Source organism: Helobdella robusta (assembly GCF_000326865.2).
Source record: "Helobdella robusta unplaced genomic scaffold HELROscaffold_22, whole genome shotgun sequence".
NCBI lineage: Eukaryota > Metazoa > Annelida > Clitellata > Rhynchobdellida > Glossiphoniidae > Helobdella > Helobdella robusta.
Window position 1 is genome coordinate 1,835,780 of NW_008704170.1, and position 19,425 is coordinate 1,855,204.

Here is a 19,425-nt window from a genome sequence, read left to right on the forward strand (position 1 = left end):
TAAAATTTGTCAACTAATCTTAACGAGACGATATGAAATAAATATTTTACAACTTTTCGTTAACAAATGTTATTTCCGGAAAGACCAAAGACCAAAATACAATTAAGGTAACAAGAATAATGGGATAAACTTTATAAACAAATATATATATATATATATATATATATATATATATACATATATATATATATATATATATATGACAGAAAATTAATGAATAATTGAAACATATACATAAAATTTACATATAAATAAAATAAAATAAATGTAAATAGATAATATGTAATGGTATTTTATAATGGAATCGCGCTACACTGGTTAGGTTAGGCATCGAGATATCGCATCATGGCCAGAAATCATTCATGAGACCTTTCCACTATCCTAACACCTGAAAAGTTTCGTGTGGATATATTACTCGACTCCAAGAAGTCGTTTATACTCACCCTGGATCACACCCTACTTACTGGATCATATGTTTAACCCCAATCTATGAAGCAATTCGGAATTAAGATTTTACGAATTAGGATTTAAAAACGAGTTGGTTGAATTGTTATTTGAAGCGAATTGAAAATGGTAAAAAAATTATTAAAAACCATTTATTGCTGAATTACTTTGCAAGAAATAAGTTAAACATAATAATTTTTATTTATAGAAATATCGCATTTAGTTCGTTGGCAAACGAGGTCTGAAATCGTCAACGTTGTCGTTTTCATCGATATCATTTTCGTTGCTTTTTCTCGAGAGCGTGTTCGTTTTGACGACGTTTGTGCTCTTCTTAGCTACTGGCAGCAAGCCAGCAAATGTAGTTTTGAAATTTGTATCTAAACCATCAACTCTTGTAACAATTTTCACATGAAACGGAAGAGAAATATCTTGCTTTTGAATTTTTTTCTTTAAAACGGCCTTCCGTTCTAAAGTCTTCTTGTCTTTCTCAGAAAACATTTTTTGATAACTTCTAGTTATTGGGCTGGAAGATGACAGGTCGGACTGACTGTTGCATTTTTTCTTCCGTCCAAAGGGGGAGTTTGATGATTTTTCAGCTTGATCCTTCGATCTATTGGGACTTATTTTCATTTCATTATTTTTCGGCGCAATCCACAGCAAGTCATTCGGATCTTTTGTTAAAGTTTTGTAACGAGAAAAAAATTTATCAGCCGACGTGATATCCGACCATCTAATTTTAAGACATCGACTCTGCCCGCTGGACTCGTTCAACAAATGTGACCTGCCGTCGTCAGCTTTTCTGTAGTCAGTACTGTAGCAGACCCTGTCCTGCCACAGTGGGATTCCTGTGTCACGTTCGGCCAGGACGATTGCTAATCTCCTCGGACGCCTGAACTCCAATCCGACATCGAGGACGAGTACAGGTACTCCGACCCAAACCTGGACCCACCTGTACGGCGAGTTGTCGCCATCAGCAGCAGCTCGGACGCTCATCAACACGTCCACTACGCAGTTTGCTACGTAGGTTTCCGAGCCGAGACTCGAATAGAAAAATTCTATGCGATCGATATCTTCCCCAGTTAATGTTAAAGACGAGCATCGAGGATCTGCTGCTGATTCTTTTGAAGATGTTTTTTTGTTTTGTTTCATGTCCTTTATGATGTCGTTTTGACTTTTTCTGTTCGAGAGAAGTTGAGACGCAGCGTAAGAAACTCTGTTGAAGTCTGTGCAATTTTTGTCTTTGTGTCCGCGCTGTAGGACGTGCATTAATTTTGCATCCTCGTCTTTGTCAACGTCATCGTCATCAACCATTTTTTTGCATTTCCTATTATTTTTATTACCGCCATCCTCAGAAGCTTCATCAATAGTATCTGAACTAGATAGGTTGAAGCACTTAACTCTCAACTGTCTCATACGAAATGAATCAAATTTTCTCGTTACTCTTTTCAACGCTTTCAACGTTTCCTCGTCGTATTCGCTAACTTTATGAAACTCTTTGGTTGACGGTTTGAATTTATTCTTACTTCCGTATTTATCATCAGTCTCAGGGACGGCATCAATTCCGACGCTATTTACGCTACTGCTGTTGCTTCCGTAAGGATAAATGCCGAAGAAAGTTTGATAGTCGTCGACGTTTAGATACAAATTTCCATTGTTCGCTGCTAATTCCTTGCTGATGCCGTGCTTGATTTTTAAATCACCTGCTGATTTGCTGTGCTTTTTTTCGACGGCTGGATGATGATAATGAGTTTCGAAAGGACGATTTGCGTGAAGGTTTCTTCCAAAAGTTTTTCCAAAAACTGGCGATTCCAAATCAATATTTTCAATTTCTGAAATTTCAGAGGTATATTTTTCTGACTTTGTAGTGTTATTGTCGTCTGCGTGGTTGATTTTAATCGTTATAGGATTCGAGTTGTGGTTTAAGTTGGCGTCTATATGCCTACCATCATCGAAATTTGTGCTCATTTTTGGTACGTCGTAATAACTACTGATGTGATCTTCAAACGTAGAAACCACAATTGGCGATCCGACTTTGCTAGAATCAACTGTAACAGTAGGCTTCAGGAAGGTCGATTGGAATGTATTAGTATAGTCCATTTTGTTTGACGCCAATTACAAATTTTCAAAACCGAAATTTTGTTATTCAACTACAGAAATAACTACTGGCAATTTTGTTATTCAACTACAGAAATAACTACTGGCAATATTTAAATTTTTTTTATCAAATAACATTTAAGTTAAATCACACATTCTTATCAAATTTTATAACTTCATTACTTATGAGTTATTACTTATACTTATGAGGTAAATACGAATTGAGAAACGATAAATGAAGGTATATCGTTGAAAAGACATTGCACATGACGGTTTACATTCCTTTAAAACATCCTGGTGTATAGCCCTTTGTTGACGCGACAAGATGTTTAATTACACCTACTTTTCACTAATATCCAAATATAAAGATAATAATAATAATAATAGAAATAATTACACTAAGACAATAAAAACTAGAATAATTGCATGTACGGCATCTTGCTTTGATGAACAATAGCTAATAAGAGAGCTAATTTATTATAATTATATACTAAAAATAATCTAAATAGTATTTATTGTGACTATGGATATAAATCCTTGATTGTGTGGGAAATCTGGAGATTCGTTATCAAGCAATTTTAGTATGGTTCTTAATTGGTTATATTTACGTGAATAGATAGATAGGCAGGTTTCACGATTTAATCAGGCTAGAGAATTTTCAGGCTCATTAAAGTGTATTATGAAATAATGGCATAAAAAAGATAATTTTGAAATATACATTATTATAAATTGTCAAACAAAGAGATATTATCTAGTTTAACAATTCAAAATGTTTTTAATATCAGGTGCTTGAGTCATTTTTTCAATTAATCAAATCACAATTTAGTTAAAAAGGTAACATTTTTCATCTAAAAAAAAGGTTAAAACTGTGATTAAGAATTTTTTTGCGAAAACATGACATTATCATCGAAAAAGCATGAAATGTTGGTTACATATATAGATAGTATATACATATGGCTGGATATTCTGGATATTCTAAGTATATGGCTGGTTATTATGGTTTATAAAACCCTTAATAAATGCAAATGCTTTTTTCGCCGAGGAATTATCGAATTTACTTTTAATCACGGAACCTATATTTTTAGCCATTAACAACATAAGATAAGTAATGTTTATTTTATGTCTCGTTTGTTTTTTCTTTTATTATAATTAAGGATTTTTTTAGATAAATATTTTATAGAATTGAACCGTAAAATATATTTTTGAACTGAACGTTTTGATGTTGTAAATGATGGCTATTAATTTTTTCTCCTGTTAAAACCGGAAATTAGTGTGAAGTGGTCATATTTCACATTCACTGTTTAAATAGCAATTGAGCAGGTAATTATTTTTTGGAAAGTAATTTTTAGTAAAAAATTAGGTTAACTTTTTTAGAAAATATCGGATTATTTAATCTTGATACCATAAATCATAAATAGATAGATTGATAGAATAGATAGAGAATAGCTAGGTAGATAAATAAAATACTAGATAGATACTAACTAGAGATAGATAGATATGTAGTGTTGTTTTTCAAAGCATAAGAATAAATTTAATTAAAAACTAAAGTAAGATTGTCTATTCATTTATTTATTTTTATTAACAAATTAGTAGCAAATATTAATCATAAGGTTGATGGTTAAAAGTTAAATTAAATAATAATTTAAAAGATAAATTAATTTTTTCAGCATCATCAACAAGAGAAAAGCTAGCTTTTTGTATGTAAAATCAACCAATCTCTTATACAAATTTTTACAACTCAACTTTGGGGTTTCGTCTACATATTGCTGCATGTCAATCAAATCACTAATTGGACCTCGCTTGATTAATTAACCTAGTCACTATTTACTCCAAAATGTCTGCAAAGGAGAGATTAAAAGCATTAGAGAAAATGTACCTGAGTGGACCAAAGAATAGTGATGGGCGGTCACTAAGTATTGAAACTCTTCTGGATATTTTGGTGGTTTTGTACGACGAATGCTGTAGTTCGACGCTGAGGAGAGAGAAGAGTGTGTCGGAATTCGTTGAATATGGCAAGTTGCTTTATTATAAATTTCATAATTAAGATAACTGTTTTATTATTTATCATCTTTTTATTTATTTATTTATTTTTTTAAACTAACTGTTTAATTATTTATGATCTTTCAATTAAAAAATAAAATTTTATTTGGTTAACCTTTTGTGAGGCCTTTTCACATAGTTTGGGTTATTTTTTTATTAAAAAACCAATTTGTTATCTATCACCACATTACCTAAGAATGCCTAACAAGCAAACAAATAAATGAATCAGTGAATGAATCAGTGAATGGATGAAAAATCATTTCATTATTCATCCATCCATCCATCAATCAACAATTGTATAAATTTCAAAAAGTCATCATTCATCTTATATTATAAGTGATGTTAAACTTTTTTTTATGTCTTTTCTTTGTTTCCTTCTCTATCTCTTTTTACTCTCTGTCTTTCTTTTTTCTCTTTCTTTCTCTCTTTTTTTCTCTCTCCCTTTCTCACTTTATTTTTCTTTAAAGTTCTGCTGTTACATTCTATGAGTAGTTTAGTTGAAGCATTCCAATCACTGAACAACAACATGCACTGTTTCATTACTCATCAGCATCTATTTGCATGGAGGTTTTCCAATGCTAACATCTTCATCATCGTCATCTTCTTCTCTATTATCATTATCATCTTCTTCTTCATCTTTATGATTATCACCATTTTCTTTATCATCATCATTGTCATTATTGTTGCTGCTGCATTCATCATCATCATCATTATCATTGTCGTCATCATTTTTTCCCCTCTGTTTGTTTGTCTTACATGCACATACACTAACCAACACACATACATATATTCATTCATTCATTCATACATACGCATACATACACAACACATACAAACACATACAAACACAATACACATACAAAGGCTCATATACAAAGTCATACAGATTTATGTCAACATGTATTATAGGTGCATACAAACAAATTTCTACCATTACAAAAAAAATTAACATCTGTGTGTTCAAATTGCATCTCTCTCTCCCTCTCTCACTCACACACACATACACGCTCACACATTTATGTGTATATATATATATATATATATATATACTGTTTTCATTCATTTATGGATGAATTCAAAGTTCATCTCTATAAGGATCAATATGATTATTGCATAAATTATGTTAATTATCATAATTACTATCATTACCATAATTTTCTTCATGTCATTATCATAATCAATATCAGCTTCATAGTCCAAGTAATCAATTACCATCATCACCATCACTATTTTCGTCATCTCTATCATCATATTCGTCATCTTCATCTTCGTCATCACCATCAGCTAAGCCAATAGTAGCCACTGTGAAACATCTGAGATTGCAGAGGAGTGATTTTGAAACGTTGAAAGTAATTGGCAGAGGTGCTTTTGGAGAGGTTTGTTCGTTTGTATGCTTATTTGTTTGTATGTTTATACGTTTGTATGCATGTATGTAATTTTGTATGCATGTATGTATGTTTATATGTTTGTTTGTATGTTTGTTTGTTTGTATGCATGTTTGTTTGTTTGTGTATATGTTTGTATGCACATGTGTTTGTATGCACATGTGTTTGTATGCACATGTGTTTGTTTGTATATGTATGTATGCATGTTTGTTTGTATGTATGTGTGTTTATGTGTGTATTATACATACCTGCCTTTAGAAGCACTTAAAATTTGAAGAGGAAAAAAATTATTCAATAGAAATTGTTTACATTTGGAACCGTTTTTGCACAGTTTTCACACACGCACCACACACACACACACACACACACACACACACACACACACACACACACACACACACAGAGGATATAGTACATATTTATTAAATATAGTACATAAATATGTGACACATATTGAAAACAGTTATTTCAACTTTAGCTGCTTGAAAAAGTGTAGAAAATAAACTTAAAATGAACAACAAGAAAGATTAATCTGATTAATGTTAGGAGTTTAAGTTCAAACATACTCTTTGGATCCTATGTGTGTGTGTGTGTGTGTGTTTGTTTGTGTGTGTGTTTATCTGTGTGTGTGTGTGTGTTTGTTTGTTTGTGTGTGTGTGTTTGTTTGTGTGTGTGTGTGTCTATGTTGTGTGTAGTGTGCATACAAAATTGCATGATCTTTCATTCTTTATCTACTAACTTTGTTTAATGTTTAATTCGTGTGTTTTTATTTCAGGTTGTAGTTTTCATTGTAGGTATATATGTTTATGTATGTGTGTATGCGTGTGTGTGTGTTTGCGTGTGCGTGTCATGTATATATGTGCATGTTTATATGTTTGTTTGAAAAATTTGGGTGTGTGTGTTTTTTTACTGGGCTGATAATTGATTAATTACTTGCTATACCTGCTTCTTGTTAACCTTTTATGTATTTTTGACAATTATTGCCACTATTTTTATTGTTAATTATATTATTATCTATATCATTTCTACTATTTGTAATAGTAGTTAGTAGTAGAAGTAGCTAGTAGTAGTAGTTAGTAGCTGTAGTAGTAGTAGTAGCAGTAGTAGTAATAATAGTAGTTGTAGAAGTAGCAGTAGTAGTAGTAGTAGTAGTAGTAGTAGCAGTAGTAGTAGTAGCAGTACTAGTAGCAGTAGCAGTAGAGGCAGCAGTAGTAGCAGTAGCAGCATATCTGGTATTATTTATTTTAATATACCCACCATATCTCACTCTCCCAACAAGTTAATGCAATTAACTTCTAGGTTAATACATGCAACATTAGATAACACGCCCAAACTTTAAAAACGTTTCGATAATGATACTAACTACTACTACTACTACTACTGCTGCTGCTGCTACTATTACTACTACTCGTTGTTACTAGCTATTAATACGACTACTACTACTACTGCTACTATTGTTGCAATTACTTTTAATAGTAGAAGTATAGTAGTTCTTTCAATGCAGTTTTTTACTATTATTAATCGTTAATACTACTACTACTACTATTACTTCTACAACTACTACTACTACTATTACTACTACTACTACTACAGCAGCTACCACAACAACAACAACAACAACAACTACTACTACTACATGCGTGAATACTAATTATATTAATATCACTAAATAAGTAGGCATATGTAGATACAAGCACGCACGCACATACACACACACACGCACGCACAAACAAACAAACACACACACATACATACATACACATCTGCAAACAAACAAACACAAACAAACAATCACACATACTTATACGGTTCTCAGATATTATACAGTACATGCGTACAAATTTATTTTTAAAAATTTTTAATCCTAACCTCACCATTCATAGGTTGCAGTGGTGAAACTGAAAAATACAGATGAAGTGTACGCTATGAAAATTCTCAACAAATGGGAAATGTTAAAAAGGGCAGAGGTACTCCTTTTGGAACTTTTTTTTCCATGATTTGGCACATTTTTTGGGACCTCATTCAATGAAATTTGTAAATTTGGCACCTTTTTTTGTAAGTTTGCCAATATGGAGAGGCGTATGTGATGTCTGTGAAGTATCCATTTAGTTCCTATAAAAACAATATTAAAGAATAATAAAACATGATAATATAAAAACAACAATAATAATATATGATAATGATTGTCACAATTGCAGACGGCTTGCTTCCAAGAGGAGAGAAATGTCCTGATGAACAGCGATGGTAGGTGGATAACTAAGTTGCACTATGCGTTTCAGGATAATCATAATCTGGTTGGTCCCTAGCTAGCATGCAAACAAACAAGCAAGCAAACAAACAAACAAACAAAAAATTCATTTGTTTGGTTAATTATTTATTTAGCCATATCAATCAATCAATCAATCAATCAATCAATCAATCAATCAATCAATCAATCAATCAATCAATCAATCAATCAATTGACCAACCAACCACAACCAACCAACCAAACAACCAATCAGTACCTAGTTATGGATTATTATTGTGGAGGCGACTTATTAACACTGCTGTCCAAGTTTGAAGACAGACTACCTGAAGATATGGCGAGATTCTATCTAGCTGAAATGGTTTTTAATAAATTAATAAATTATGATAATGAGGCAGGTTTTTATAATAGCGATGTCAATTGTGATAATGATGATGTTGATACAAGTTATCATCATTTCAGTCAATTAACCAATCATTTGAATCAATCAATCAACCAACCTATCAATGGCTCTAATGAGTCGATCAACCAACCAATCAACTGCCACCAACCAACCAATCAGCTGTCACCAACCAACCAATGAACTATCCAATCAATGACCAGGTACTAGCTATCGACCAGCTACATAAGCTACATTACGTACATAGGGACATAAAACCTGACAACATGTTGATTGACAGGCAAGGGCATGTTGTGCTGGCCGACTTTGGCTCATGCCTCAAACTCAACTCTGATGGGAAAGTCGATATTTCTGTTGTATTTCTGTTGTATTTCTGATGCATTTTGTACAACTTTGTATTATATTGTATTGTTTTATATTGTATTGTATAGTTTCATATTTTCTGTAATTTCGTTAACTATTGCACTATTACATTTGATGTTTTGTGTTTTGTTAACAATTTAATAATTAATCATTCGTTTGGCTTGTTCGTTTATCAGTTATTCAATCATATTTACGTCACACACACACACACACACACACACACACACACACACACACACACACACACACACACACACGCACACACACGCACACACACACGCACACACACACACACCTCAGGTTCAATCGTCAGTAGCAGTAGGCACGCCCGACTACATCAGTCCTGAAATTCTTCGAGCGATGGAGGACAGTCAGGGCAAGTATGGCCGGGGCTGTGATTGGTGGTCTCTGGGTGTCTGCCTCTACGAGATGTTGTACGGGGAAACCCCGTTCTATGCAGAGTCTTTGGTCGAGACATACGGAAAGATTATGAACCATGAGGTTGGGGGATTTTTAATTTTCAGTTAAACATTCGATTATGAAATGAATGAATGAATTAGTGAATGAGAGGATCATTATGCCCAGTTGTTTATTCATTCATTTATTCAACAAATCAATCAATCATTCATTCATTTATTAATTTATTCATTCGTTCAACCAACAAATTAACCAACCAACCAACCAACCACAACCAACCACAACCAACCAACCAACCAATCAACCAACCAACCATAGAACCACTTAAAATTCCCCGACAACGAGGAGGATGGCGGTGTAGTTGTGTCTGACGACGCCAAGGATCTTATGCTGAAGTTGATCACAACGCCAGACAGGAGGCTGGGTCTGGAAGGAATTTCGGATTTCAAGGCACATCCGTTTTTTGCCGGGATCGATTGGGATAATATTCGGAATTGTGAGTGCCGTTTGTCCGTTTTAAAAGTTGTCAGTGTGAGATAAGTTAGAGAACTGTCATTAGTTTGCTAGATTTTTGTTTATGTTAGTATTTGTGTTTCTCTCTCTCTCTCTCTCTCTCTCTCTCTCTTTTTATCTCTACCTACCTCCTCTTTTTTATCTTTTCAAATTTTTTTAAAACCAACCCAGCCAAAGCTCCATTCATACCAGAGGTAAATAGTCCAACCGATACGTCCAACTTTGATGTCGACGATGCTGATTTCCGATCTAATGTTAGTATTACATCATAATCATCATCATCATCATCTCTACCAACATCATCATCATCATCTCTACCAACATCATCATCTCTACCAACATCATCATCATCATCATCATCTCTACCAACATAATCATCATCATCTCTATCAACATCATCATCATCATCTCTATCAACATCATCATCATCATCTCTATCAACATCATCATCATCATCATTCTATCAATGTTATTTTTGTCAATGTTTGATGAGTCTGTATAACTTTATTGTCATTCATAATCATTACATCGTTGATATCGTTATCAGTATCGTTATTATATCATCGCAATCATCATCATCAACATCACGTGATCGTCACTTAGGAAACAGTTCCTCCAACGTCAAACTCGGCATTCACTGGGAGACATCTTCCATTCGTCGGTTTCACTTTCACTTCTAATAGGTCTGGGAATATTTTTTATTTTATAATTATTTATTTTTTTATTATACTAGTGCTACTACTACTACTACTGCTACTACTACTACTACTACTACTACTACTAAAAATTAGGATAATAATAACAATAAGGGTAATAATAACATTAGCTGCACTCATAACATTGAAACATGAAAAAAATTCTTCAAACCCAGTCGCCTCTCTGATTTAGGATCTTTGATACTCAGCGATCACGACGTCACAGATATCATGCCGAAATCGTCGTCGACATCGACATTGACTCATTCTTCTTCTAAGAAGGTCAAGGTGAATGGAACCACGGCTGGTAAAAATGATCATGAGCTTCATATTGAGAGATTGGAAAAGGAGAAAAACGAACTGTTGAAACAGCTAAGAGGTTTGTTTGTTTGTTTGTATGTATGTATGAATGTGTGAATGTGTGTGTGTGTGTGTGTGTGTGTGTGTGTGTGGTGTGTGTGTATATATGTGAGTGTATGTGTTTATGTGAGTATGTATGCATGCACGTACGACGTACGTACATATGTATGTTTGTTTGTATGCATACATGTATTTGTTTGTCTGTGCTATTGTATGCTTTCACATTTCATTGACATTTGCACACAAAAACTGCATATACATCTACACTAATTACATTTATGATTCATAAAATATTCTTCTATATACAATTTCTTTCATCCAGAAGCCGATCCGTTATTTGGCGGTCATCATCATCTTCCTCATCACCACCACCAGCCGAACAGTCCGTCGCAGGGAATCCCGGATAGCTCCCATGTGATGATGGAGGATGAACGTAGGCCATATTATACGCTGGATAGATCCTTTAATAAGGGCAGGCTGGAGAGGGAGAGTCTGAGCAAGGTGAGAGGAGGTTTTGTTTCGGTTGTTTGTATGTTTAGTTGTATGTTTGGTTGGTTTGTATGTTTGGCTGGTTTTGTATGTCTGTTTGTTTTGTTTAATGTTGTTTGTTAGTTTCGTATGTTTTTTTTTACGTTTTGTATGTTTATTTGTAATACATGTCCCTCTTCATCATTATTATTGTCGTCGTCGTCATCATTATCAGGAGCATGATGAACTGAGGGAAAAAAACAGACAACTAGTAGCTGAAATAAAGGAATTAAAAGTGAAGATGCAAGCAGACAGTCTAGACTTGAATGAAAAGTTTACAATTATTCATTCATTCATTCATTCATTCATTCATTCATTCATTCATTCATTCATTCATTCATTCATTCATTCGTTTATTCATTCATTCATTCATTCGTTCATTCATTCATGCATTTATGCATTCATTCATTCATCTGCTCATTCACTCAGGTTATCAGACTCGAAGGTAGTCAGGCAGAAACTGACCAGACAGTTGAAGGAGAGAGAGGAAGAATTGAGAGAGACGACAACAAAGTTAGACAGAGCGAAAGATGACCTCAAAAAATACCTCACTGCCAATAAAGAGGTCGAGCTTGTTTGCTTGTGTACGGTGTGTCTGTTTATATAGCGACAATAATTACATCATCGTCTACATCGTCCCCACCAAAACAACAACAACAACATCTTTCCAAAACAACAACAACATCTTTCCAAAACAACAACAACATCTTTCCAAAACAACAACATTACCATCTCTCCAAACAAAACAACAGCTCCAAGACTCTCTAACAGAGGCTACTTTGGAACTCGACAAGCAACGCATGTTACTGGAGAATGCAAACTCGGCGTGCCAGGAATTTGAGGAAGAACTTAAATCCTTGAAACAGGACAAAAAATCCGGCGATCAAAAAGATGAATCGCTTATGGAGATTAATAAGTTGGTTTTTGTCTGTCTGTCTGTCTGCCTGATTGTCTGCCCTTTTGAATGTGTGTCTTTGTATGTATGTGTGGGTGTTTATATCTGTATATGTGTGTGTATGTGTTGGTGTTTATATCTGTGTGTATATATATATATATATATATATATATATATATATATATATATATATATATATATATGTGTGTGTGTGTGTGTGCGTGTGTGCGTGTGTTTGTGTGAAAATTTTAACATCTTTTTTTTTAAAAGATTGAGATCTGAGTTAGAGAAATGTCGCCTGAGGCATGAAGAGGAATACACGAGACTGCAACTGAGGTGCAACAATGAACTGCAGAAGCTGAAGGATCAGTTGTCGGAGTCTGATTCACACAGGTAGGTGTCTGTCTGTCTATCTGTCTGTCTATCCTGTCTGTCCGTTGTCTTGATTGTGGATTTTTTTTATAAGTATCTATGTAAAAACGCAGGGTTCAGCTGCAGTCGGATATGGATACCTTGAAGCACTCATTTGAATCGGTGAAGAGAGATCTGACGGAGAGGCAGGAGCTGTACGAAGAGGAGAGAGTGAAGATGGAGAGAGAGAAGGATATCATGCTGGCCGACATAAGCAAGATTATGGATGAGTTGGAATCGGTTGGCTGGCTGGCTGGCTGATTCGTAAAATGAATAAATGAACGAATGAATGGGTGAATGAACGAGCAATAGAATGATTGAACGATAGAATGAATGAAAAATTGTGAAAAAAAATTTTTTTGACCAGTTGCAAACTAGTTACGACACACTGGAAAGCGAAAAGTCTAGTATAGAAACAGAATTACAAGAATTGAAAGATAAGAAAATGACACCTCAACAGATTGATCAGCAGATCAATGACATCATCAGTTGGTTAGTTCGTTCTTCATTCATTCATTCGTTCGTTCATTCATTCATTCATTCATTCATTCATTCATTCATTCATTCATTCATCGAATGTTCACAGGGTGAACGACGAGAAAGAGGCGCGAACGTACTTGGAAGGTTTGGCAAACAGGTTGAACGCAGAACTGGAGGATATCAAACAATCTGGTGTTCAGACTGTTGTAAGTTCTTTGCCGTTCGTTCGTTCGTTCGTTCGTTCGTTCGTTCGTTCATTCGTTCGTTCTACATTGTTACAAGTACTGGTACAGCTCTCCATAAAAAAAATTAAAACATTTCAGGATAAGATGTGGAAGAATAGAAGATCGCAGAAGTTAGACAAGAAGACAATCCTTGATCTCCAGTCCAGCCTCAACAGTGAAATACAAGCTAAGGAGAACATTGGCAAGGAGTTGAGCCTTGCTAAGTCTAAGCAACTTGAAGCTGAGAGGTTTGTTGCTTTGTTGGTTGGTTGGTTGATTTATTTATTCATTCATTCATCCATTCGCCGTCACCAAGTAAATGCAAAGACCTTGAGAAACAGCTGGAAGAACATAAGAAAGAGATTAACAAGATTCAAGTAGAGCTCAATTATGAAAAGGCTAAAGGCATTGAAAGAGGTATTTTTCATTCATTCTTTCTTTCTTTTTCATTCATTCATTCATCCATTCATTCATTCATCCATTCATTCATTCATTCATTCATCCATCCATTATTCATTCATACTTCCATTGTTCGTCCATTCATTCATTCATTTAAAATTTCTCCCACTCACCCGTCATTTCTTCCAGCTTTAAACTGGAGTCAGCTGATATACAGCAGCAGTAGTAACACAAATGGTCCCATGAAAAGTTTCATCCACGATGTACGTGTCCACACTAATTAATTACAATAATTAATTAATTAACCAATTAACTAATTAACATAATAATTTGTTAATATTTTGACTTATTTATTAATAAGATTATTTTTAATAAATCAATGATATTTTATTATTGGCGAAAGAAATGATTGTTAGAATTATAATAATAGAAGTGGTAGTTGTTCCATTGTTCGTTCACCTGTTCATTCGTTCGTTCGTTCATAATTTCATTCACTCGTCTACTTATTCATTAATTCATTCATCCATCCATCCATTCATTCCGTTCATTCATTCATTCATTCATTCATTTATTCATCTAATTGATAATTACCATATTAATAGACTGATTAATTAAACACGAACGCACAACACAGTCTCGATCTAACAGTGATGTCAGTGGTGATAGGATTAGTATGGATAGGCCTGGGTCTGGCAATAACCTCAATAAACGAGATGTATGTTTGTTTGTTTTTTTGTTGGCGTTTTTTCGTTTGTTTATGTGTGTTTGTATACGTGTGTGTGTGTTTGTTTGTGTACATGTTGTGTTTCTGTGTCGTCTGTCTACGCTTATAATTGTTTATGCGAAATAAACCTCAATTTTATTTGTCTTTTTTTCTTTTCTACAGAGTCATCAGTCGCCAAGTTCATCCATAATTCAACAGCAGCAGCAGCAAACGCCGTCACCACAACAACAGCCACAACAGCAACCACAACAGCCACAGTCGACAATAACAGCGAAATCCTTAAATCGAAATTCCCAGCAGCTCTCTCCAACGACATCGACGACGGCGTTTACAACGTCAACGCCGCTGCTACAGGTTTTGAAAAAGCAGCAGCAGCAGCAGCATAAATTTTCGACCATTTCGTTTAATGAATTTCACAAGTGTCAGTATTGTACGTCGTTGCTGTTTGGTCTCGAGAGGCAAGGCATGGTTTGTGAAAGTTAGTTGCTGTTTTTGTTGTTGTTTCTGTTGTTGCTGTTTCTGTTGTTGTTGTTGCTTCTGTTGTTGTTGTTGTTTTGGGGTAAACATACATGGTCGTTGTTAGCGCAATCAACGACAACAACAACAACAATGACATTACGAACGTTAACATCAACAACAAAATCAACAATAACATCAATAAAAGCAAACACATCAACAAAAAAACAGATTGTTCATATTCATGCCACATACACTGTGCTAGGAAGGTCCCTCCAATATGTCCCATACCTGCTGATTTACGTGAGTTATTATTATTATTGTATTATTATTATTATGTTTTTGTAATTATTATTATTATTATTATTGTATTATTATTATTTTGTTGTTATTGTTATTATTATTGTTGTTATCCAGTAGACCGTCCAATTGGAATAGACCCCAACAAAGGCATTGGTACTGCATACGAGGGCTATGCCAAAGTCTGTCATTCATTTTTATTCATTCATTAGTTTTTTACTTTTTCTTTCATTCATTCATTCATTCATTCATTCATTCATTCATTCATTCATTCATTTATTCATTCATTCATTCATTCATTCATTTATTCATTTTGGCGATCAGTCAGTTTGCTCAGTCAATCAGTCAGTCAATCAATCGATCAACATCTCTATCAGTCTATCTATGTTCTTGTTCAATCAATCAATTTATCTATTTATCAATCGAAAAACCCCATTTAAACAATTAATCAATCATTCAATCATTTAAACAATCAATCAAACAAAAACCAATCAATCAGCCATTCAATTAGTCAATCAATCGATCGATCGACAATCAATTAGAAAAAAAACCAACCAATCATCTTTCAGATACCCAAACCTGGTGGCATCCGGAAGGGCTGGATGAAACAGTTTGTTGTCGTCTGCGACTTCAAAATATTTCTCTACGACACGACGTCAGAGAAGTCGATAGCGTCACAGCAACAACAACAACACGTGACCAACGTCATCAGTCAGGTGATCGATATGAGGTTAGTCGCCTTTTGATAGGATATGGCGGGAGAGCTGCTGGCAATGACGATGATAATAAAAATGGTAGTACGATGATTAAGATGATATAACAATTATGGCGATGATGGTGATAATAATTCTACTACTTATAATAATTATGACAGTAGTTATAATTATATAAATTATGACAGAGATGAAGATTTCAGTGTGTCATCTGTATCAGAGAGTGAAGTTATCCATGCTGATAAAAAAGATATACCTTTTATCTTTAAGGTAAGTCGGGATGATGATATATCGTAAGTTGATAGTTGATAGATAGATAGATAGATAGAGAGAGAGAGAGAGAGAGAGAGAGAGAGAGAGAGAGAGAGAGGAGAGAGAGAGAGAGAGAGAGGAGAGAGAGAGAGAGAGAGAGAAAGAGAATTACAAAAGGATGAAAAAATGATCTAAACATCACAAACTGGCACAGATAAGAACATCCATGCTGTCTCCACCTGGCTTGAAGTTCCACCTGCTGATGTTGGCGGACAACGAGCAGGATAGGATGAGGTGGGTTTGTGCCCTCAGCGAGTTGCACAAGGTCCTCATCAGGAATAAGATACCCAATAAGGCTGTTAGTGATTCCTTCCTCCGTTCCTTCATTCATTCAGTTATTCGTTTATTCATTCATTTGTTCATTCATTTACTCACTCATTCACTCATTCATTCATTCACTCATTCATTCATTCATTCATTCGTCCATAGGTTTATACAGCAAGACAGATATATGATGAACAGTTTCCATCACTATTCAAACTCAACTCTGTTGCTATAGCAGGTTTTTTTTAATTGTTGTTGTACATACATGCATGCGTACACACACACACACGCACGCACGTACACACACACATACACAATACATACATACACACACAACACATACATACACACGCGCGCGCGCACACCCACACACAGATAAGGATCGCTTATTGTTTGGTACAGAAGAAGGGATGTACTTAATTGAACTTTCGAAAGATGGTTGATTGTTGTTATTGATGTTGTTGTTGATTTAATCTTTTGTTGTTGTTGTTGTTGATGATGATTTAATCTGTTGTTGTTGTTATTGTTGTTGTTGTTATTTATTTCTTGTTGATGTTATTTTTTCTTGATAACTTTGTTGCTTTTTTGATTTAAAATGTCATTGCCTTTGTCGGTGTAATCATTATTCCGACTAATTGACAGTTTGATTGATTCGTTTGTATTTCATTCATTCATTCATTCATTCATATTTTCACAGTGATAATAAAGGTAGGCGAGAGGAACAAATGTTTTCAGTTAGATGTCATCTCAGAGGAGCAAGTCATCATTGCTATCATAGGTCAGTTTTGTTTGTATGTATGTATGTTTGTTTGCATGTATGTATGTATGTTTGTTTGTTTGTTTGTATGTATGTATGTATGTATGTATGCATGTTTGTTTGTTTGTATGTATGTGTGTGTATGTATGCTAGTATGCTATCTTCGTCTGCTTATTTGCATGTCGTATCGTTCGTTTATGACATAACTACGCGAAATGACGTCACATCACATACGCCCGATACGATGACGTCATCCCACGTCTCTCGGTGATGTAACAGGAAAACAGAGAACCCTCCACCTCCTCCCGACCTCCATCCTGGAGTCAGACAGAGGATTGGAGTCGGCGGTTAAGTTAGATGAGTATCGGAGTGTTTCTCTTTTCGTCACATGTTCACCGTCATCACGCCATCATCCTAGCTCTGTACAGCAGCAACAAAACCAACAAAAACTTCAGCAACAAGTTAGTGATTAGTGGATGGCTGGATTTTATTTAAGTGTGTGTGTGCGTGTGTGTGTGTGTTTGTTTTCGTAATTGGTAGTACAGTTGTTGATGGCAAAGTGATAGAATGATGGTGAAATCTTATGTGGTGATGAACCTGGTTATGCTATTGTCATTTTCAAATTCATCATCATATATAATATTGCCATTATCATTGTCATCACTGACTCATCGTCACCACCACCACTGTGTAGTCATCATCGTTTTCCTCTGCACCTCCACCACCATCATCATCATCGTCGACCTTCCTATCATCGCCTGCCTCGACGACGGGTGCCGTTGGGAACCCCGGAGTGTTGCTGTGCATCGCCTGCAAGCGAGTCATCTCTGTCTGCGAGATTGGCAAGGTAGCTGGAAGGAAGAGGTGTAGAAAGATTAAGGTCAGTCGGATGAGGATGGTGATTGCTCTGGTTATTTTTGTTATGATGGTGATGATGAGGTTATATATAGCGAGACTGATAATGGTGACATCAGTAGTAACAACAGCGATGAAGATGATGATGATGAGGACGACGATGACGACGACGATGATGATGATGATGGTGGTGGTACTATGACGTCATCCTCCTTCCAGGATATCCAATGCAAGAACGAAGTGCACTGCATGGACGTGAAGTATGGAAGGTTGTTCGTCGGCTGCACGTCCTCCTTCTACATATACACACTCATCAATGATGGCAGTTCTCTCTCGATATGTGCGTTTTCATCGGGTGTTTTTTGTGTTTTACATTCAGCTGTGACATGCGCTGAACCGATGATTACATTTAATAAACTGTTTTTAGTAGTTGAATTTTCGCGCCATATGCACATTATACACACATGATAGTTTTTGAGTTTCGCACAGTCGTATTCGAACCAGGTCATCGCGCAATAAAGACTTGAGGTATGGCACTTCTACCGACTGAGCTAACTCGCCGACCATGCATGTGATAGCATGTGACCTTTTTGCATTCCAATCAACCACTGGAACGTAAGTATGATAGGTGTCGCTAGTAGCGGCAATAGTAATATTATTTTAAAGTTAGTAAAGTTACTGAAAATTTTGAGAAATTGGTAAAAATTTTGGCTTCAGCTTTACTGAATGCTGATGACCCGTCACTGAATTACATATCTCAAACGCCTGTCACCGCATACGCTGTCATGGAGACGCAACAAAATGATTACTTACTGGTGTTCTCAAGTTCGTGCTTTTTCATTCATTGTATGTTTTCGTGTGTGCGCGCGTGCGCGCGTGTGTGTGTGTGCGTGTGTGTGCGCGCGTGTGTGTTTGTGTGTGCCCGTTTGCATGTGTGTGTGAGTGTAGGACCACCAGAATCATAACTGGATCTAAACAGTCAACCATGGTTTAATATGACACGAAATTTAAACTTCTCAAAATTCACTATTAATTTTCAAATGGCCTTCTTTTATAAGCAGTTGACGAACAGACTGCCTATATATATATATATATATATATATATATATATATATATATATATATATATATATATATATATTTCGAGGTAA

General features: G+C 35.1%; 2 protein-coding genes across 2 annotated transcripts in view; one reads left to right on the forward strand and one right to left on the reverse strand.

Moving 5' to 3' along the window:
* Positions 1 to 663: 663 nt before the first annotated feature.
* Positions 664 to 2,541, reverse strand: HELRODRAFT_172030 (hypothetical protein; the record flags this gene model as incomplete). The annotated part of the gene is made up of 1 exon (XM_009018702.1): positions 664 to 2,541. One exon carries the CDS (start codon positions 2,539 to 2,541, stop codon positions 664 to 666), a length of 1,878 nt encoding a protein of 625 aa, XP_009016950.1.
* Positions 2,542 to 8,142: 5,601 nt separating this feature from the next.
* The window catches only part of HELRODRAFT_191553 (hypothetical protein), a gene marked incomplete at both ends in the record, with an annotated part of 13,738 nt that continues 2,455 nt past the window's right edge, over positions 8,143 to 19,425 (forward strand). The window contains 32 exons of the mRNA XM_009018703.1: positions 8,143 to 8,207; positions 8,889 to 8,949; positions 9,272 to 9,472; positions 9,734 to 9,884; positions 10,073 to 10,155; positions 10,505 to 10,584; positions 10,773 to 10,975; positions 11,279 to 11,457; positions 11,660 to 11,757; positions 11,914 to 12,073; positions 12,237 to 12,400; positions 12,650 to 12,772; positions 12,865 to 13,030; positions 13,158 to 13,282; positions 13,377 to 13,476; positions 13,594 to 13,742; positions 13,811 to 13,911; positions 14,083 to 14,156; positions 14,528 to 14,608; positions 14,780 to 15,095; positions 15,305 to 15,376; positions 15,491 to 15,555; positions 15,943 to 16,103; positions 16,275 to 16,356; positions 16,553 to 16,696; positions 16,828 to 16,900; positions 17,038 to 17,100; positions 17,360 to 17,440; positions 17,699 to 17,880; positions 18,114 to 18,299; positions 18,494 to 18,614; positions 18,992 to 19,099. Coding sequence (XP_009016951.1) covers positions 8,143 to 8,207; positions 8,889 to 8,949; positions 9,272 to 9,472; positions 9,734 to 9,884; positions 10,073 to 10,155; positions 10,505 to 10,584; positions 10,773 to 10,975; positions 11,279 to 11,457; positions 11,660 to 11,757; positions 11,914 to 12,073; positions 12,237 to 12,400; positions 12,650 to 12,772; positions 12,865 to 13,030; positions 13,158 to 13,282; positions 13,377 to 13,476; positions 13,594 to 13,742; positions 13,811 to 13,911; positions 14,083 to 14,156; positions 14,528 to 14,608; positions 14,780 to 15,095; positions 15,305 to 15,376; positions 15,491 to 15,555; positions 15,943 to 16,103; positions 16,275 to 16,356; positions 16,553 to 16,696; positions 16,828 to 16,900; positions 17,038 to 17,100; positions 17,360 to 17,440; positions 17,699 to 17,880; positions 18,114 to 18,299; positions 18,494 to 18,614; positions 18,992 to 19,099 — 4,018 coding nt within the window. The remainder of the gene's footprint in view (positions 8,208 to 8,888; positions 8,950 to 9,271; positions 9,473 to 9,733; positions 9,885 to 10,072; positions 10,156 to 10,504; positions 10,585 to 10,772; positions 10,976 to 11,278; positions 11,458 to 11,659; positions 11,758 to 11,913; positions 12,074 to 12,236; positions 12,401 to 12,649; positions 12,773 to 12,864; positions 13,031 to 13,157; positions 13,283 to 13,376; positions 13,477 to 13,593; positions 13,743 to 13,810; positions 13,912 to 14,082; positions 14,157 to 14,527; positions 14,609 to 14,779; positions 15,096 to 15,304; positions 15,377 to 15,490; positions 15,556 to 15,942; positions 16,104 to 16,274; positions 16,357 to 16,552; positions 16,697 to 16,827; positions 16,901 to 17,037; positions 17,101 to 17,359; positions 17,441 to 17,698; positions 17,881 to 18,113; positions 18,300 to 18,493; positions 18,615 to 18,991; positions 19,100 to 19,425) is intronic.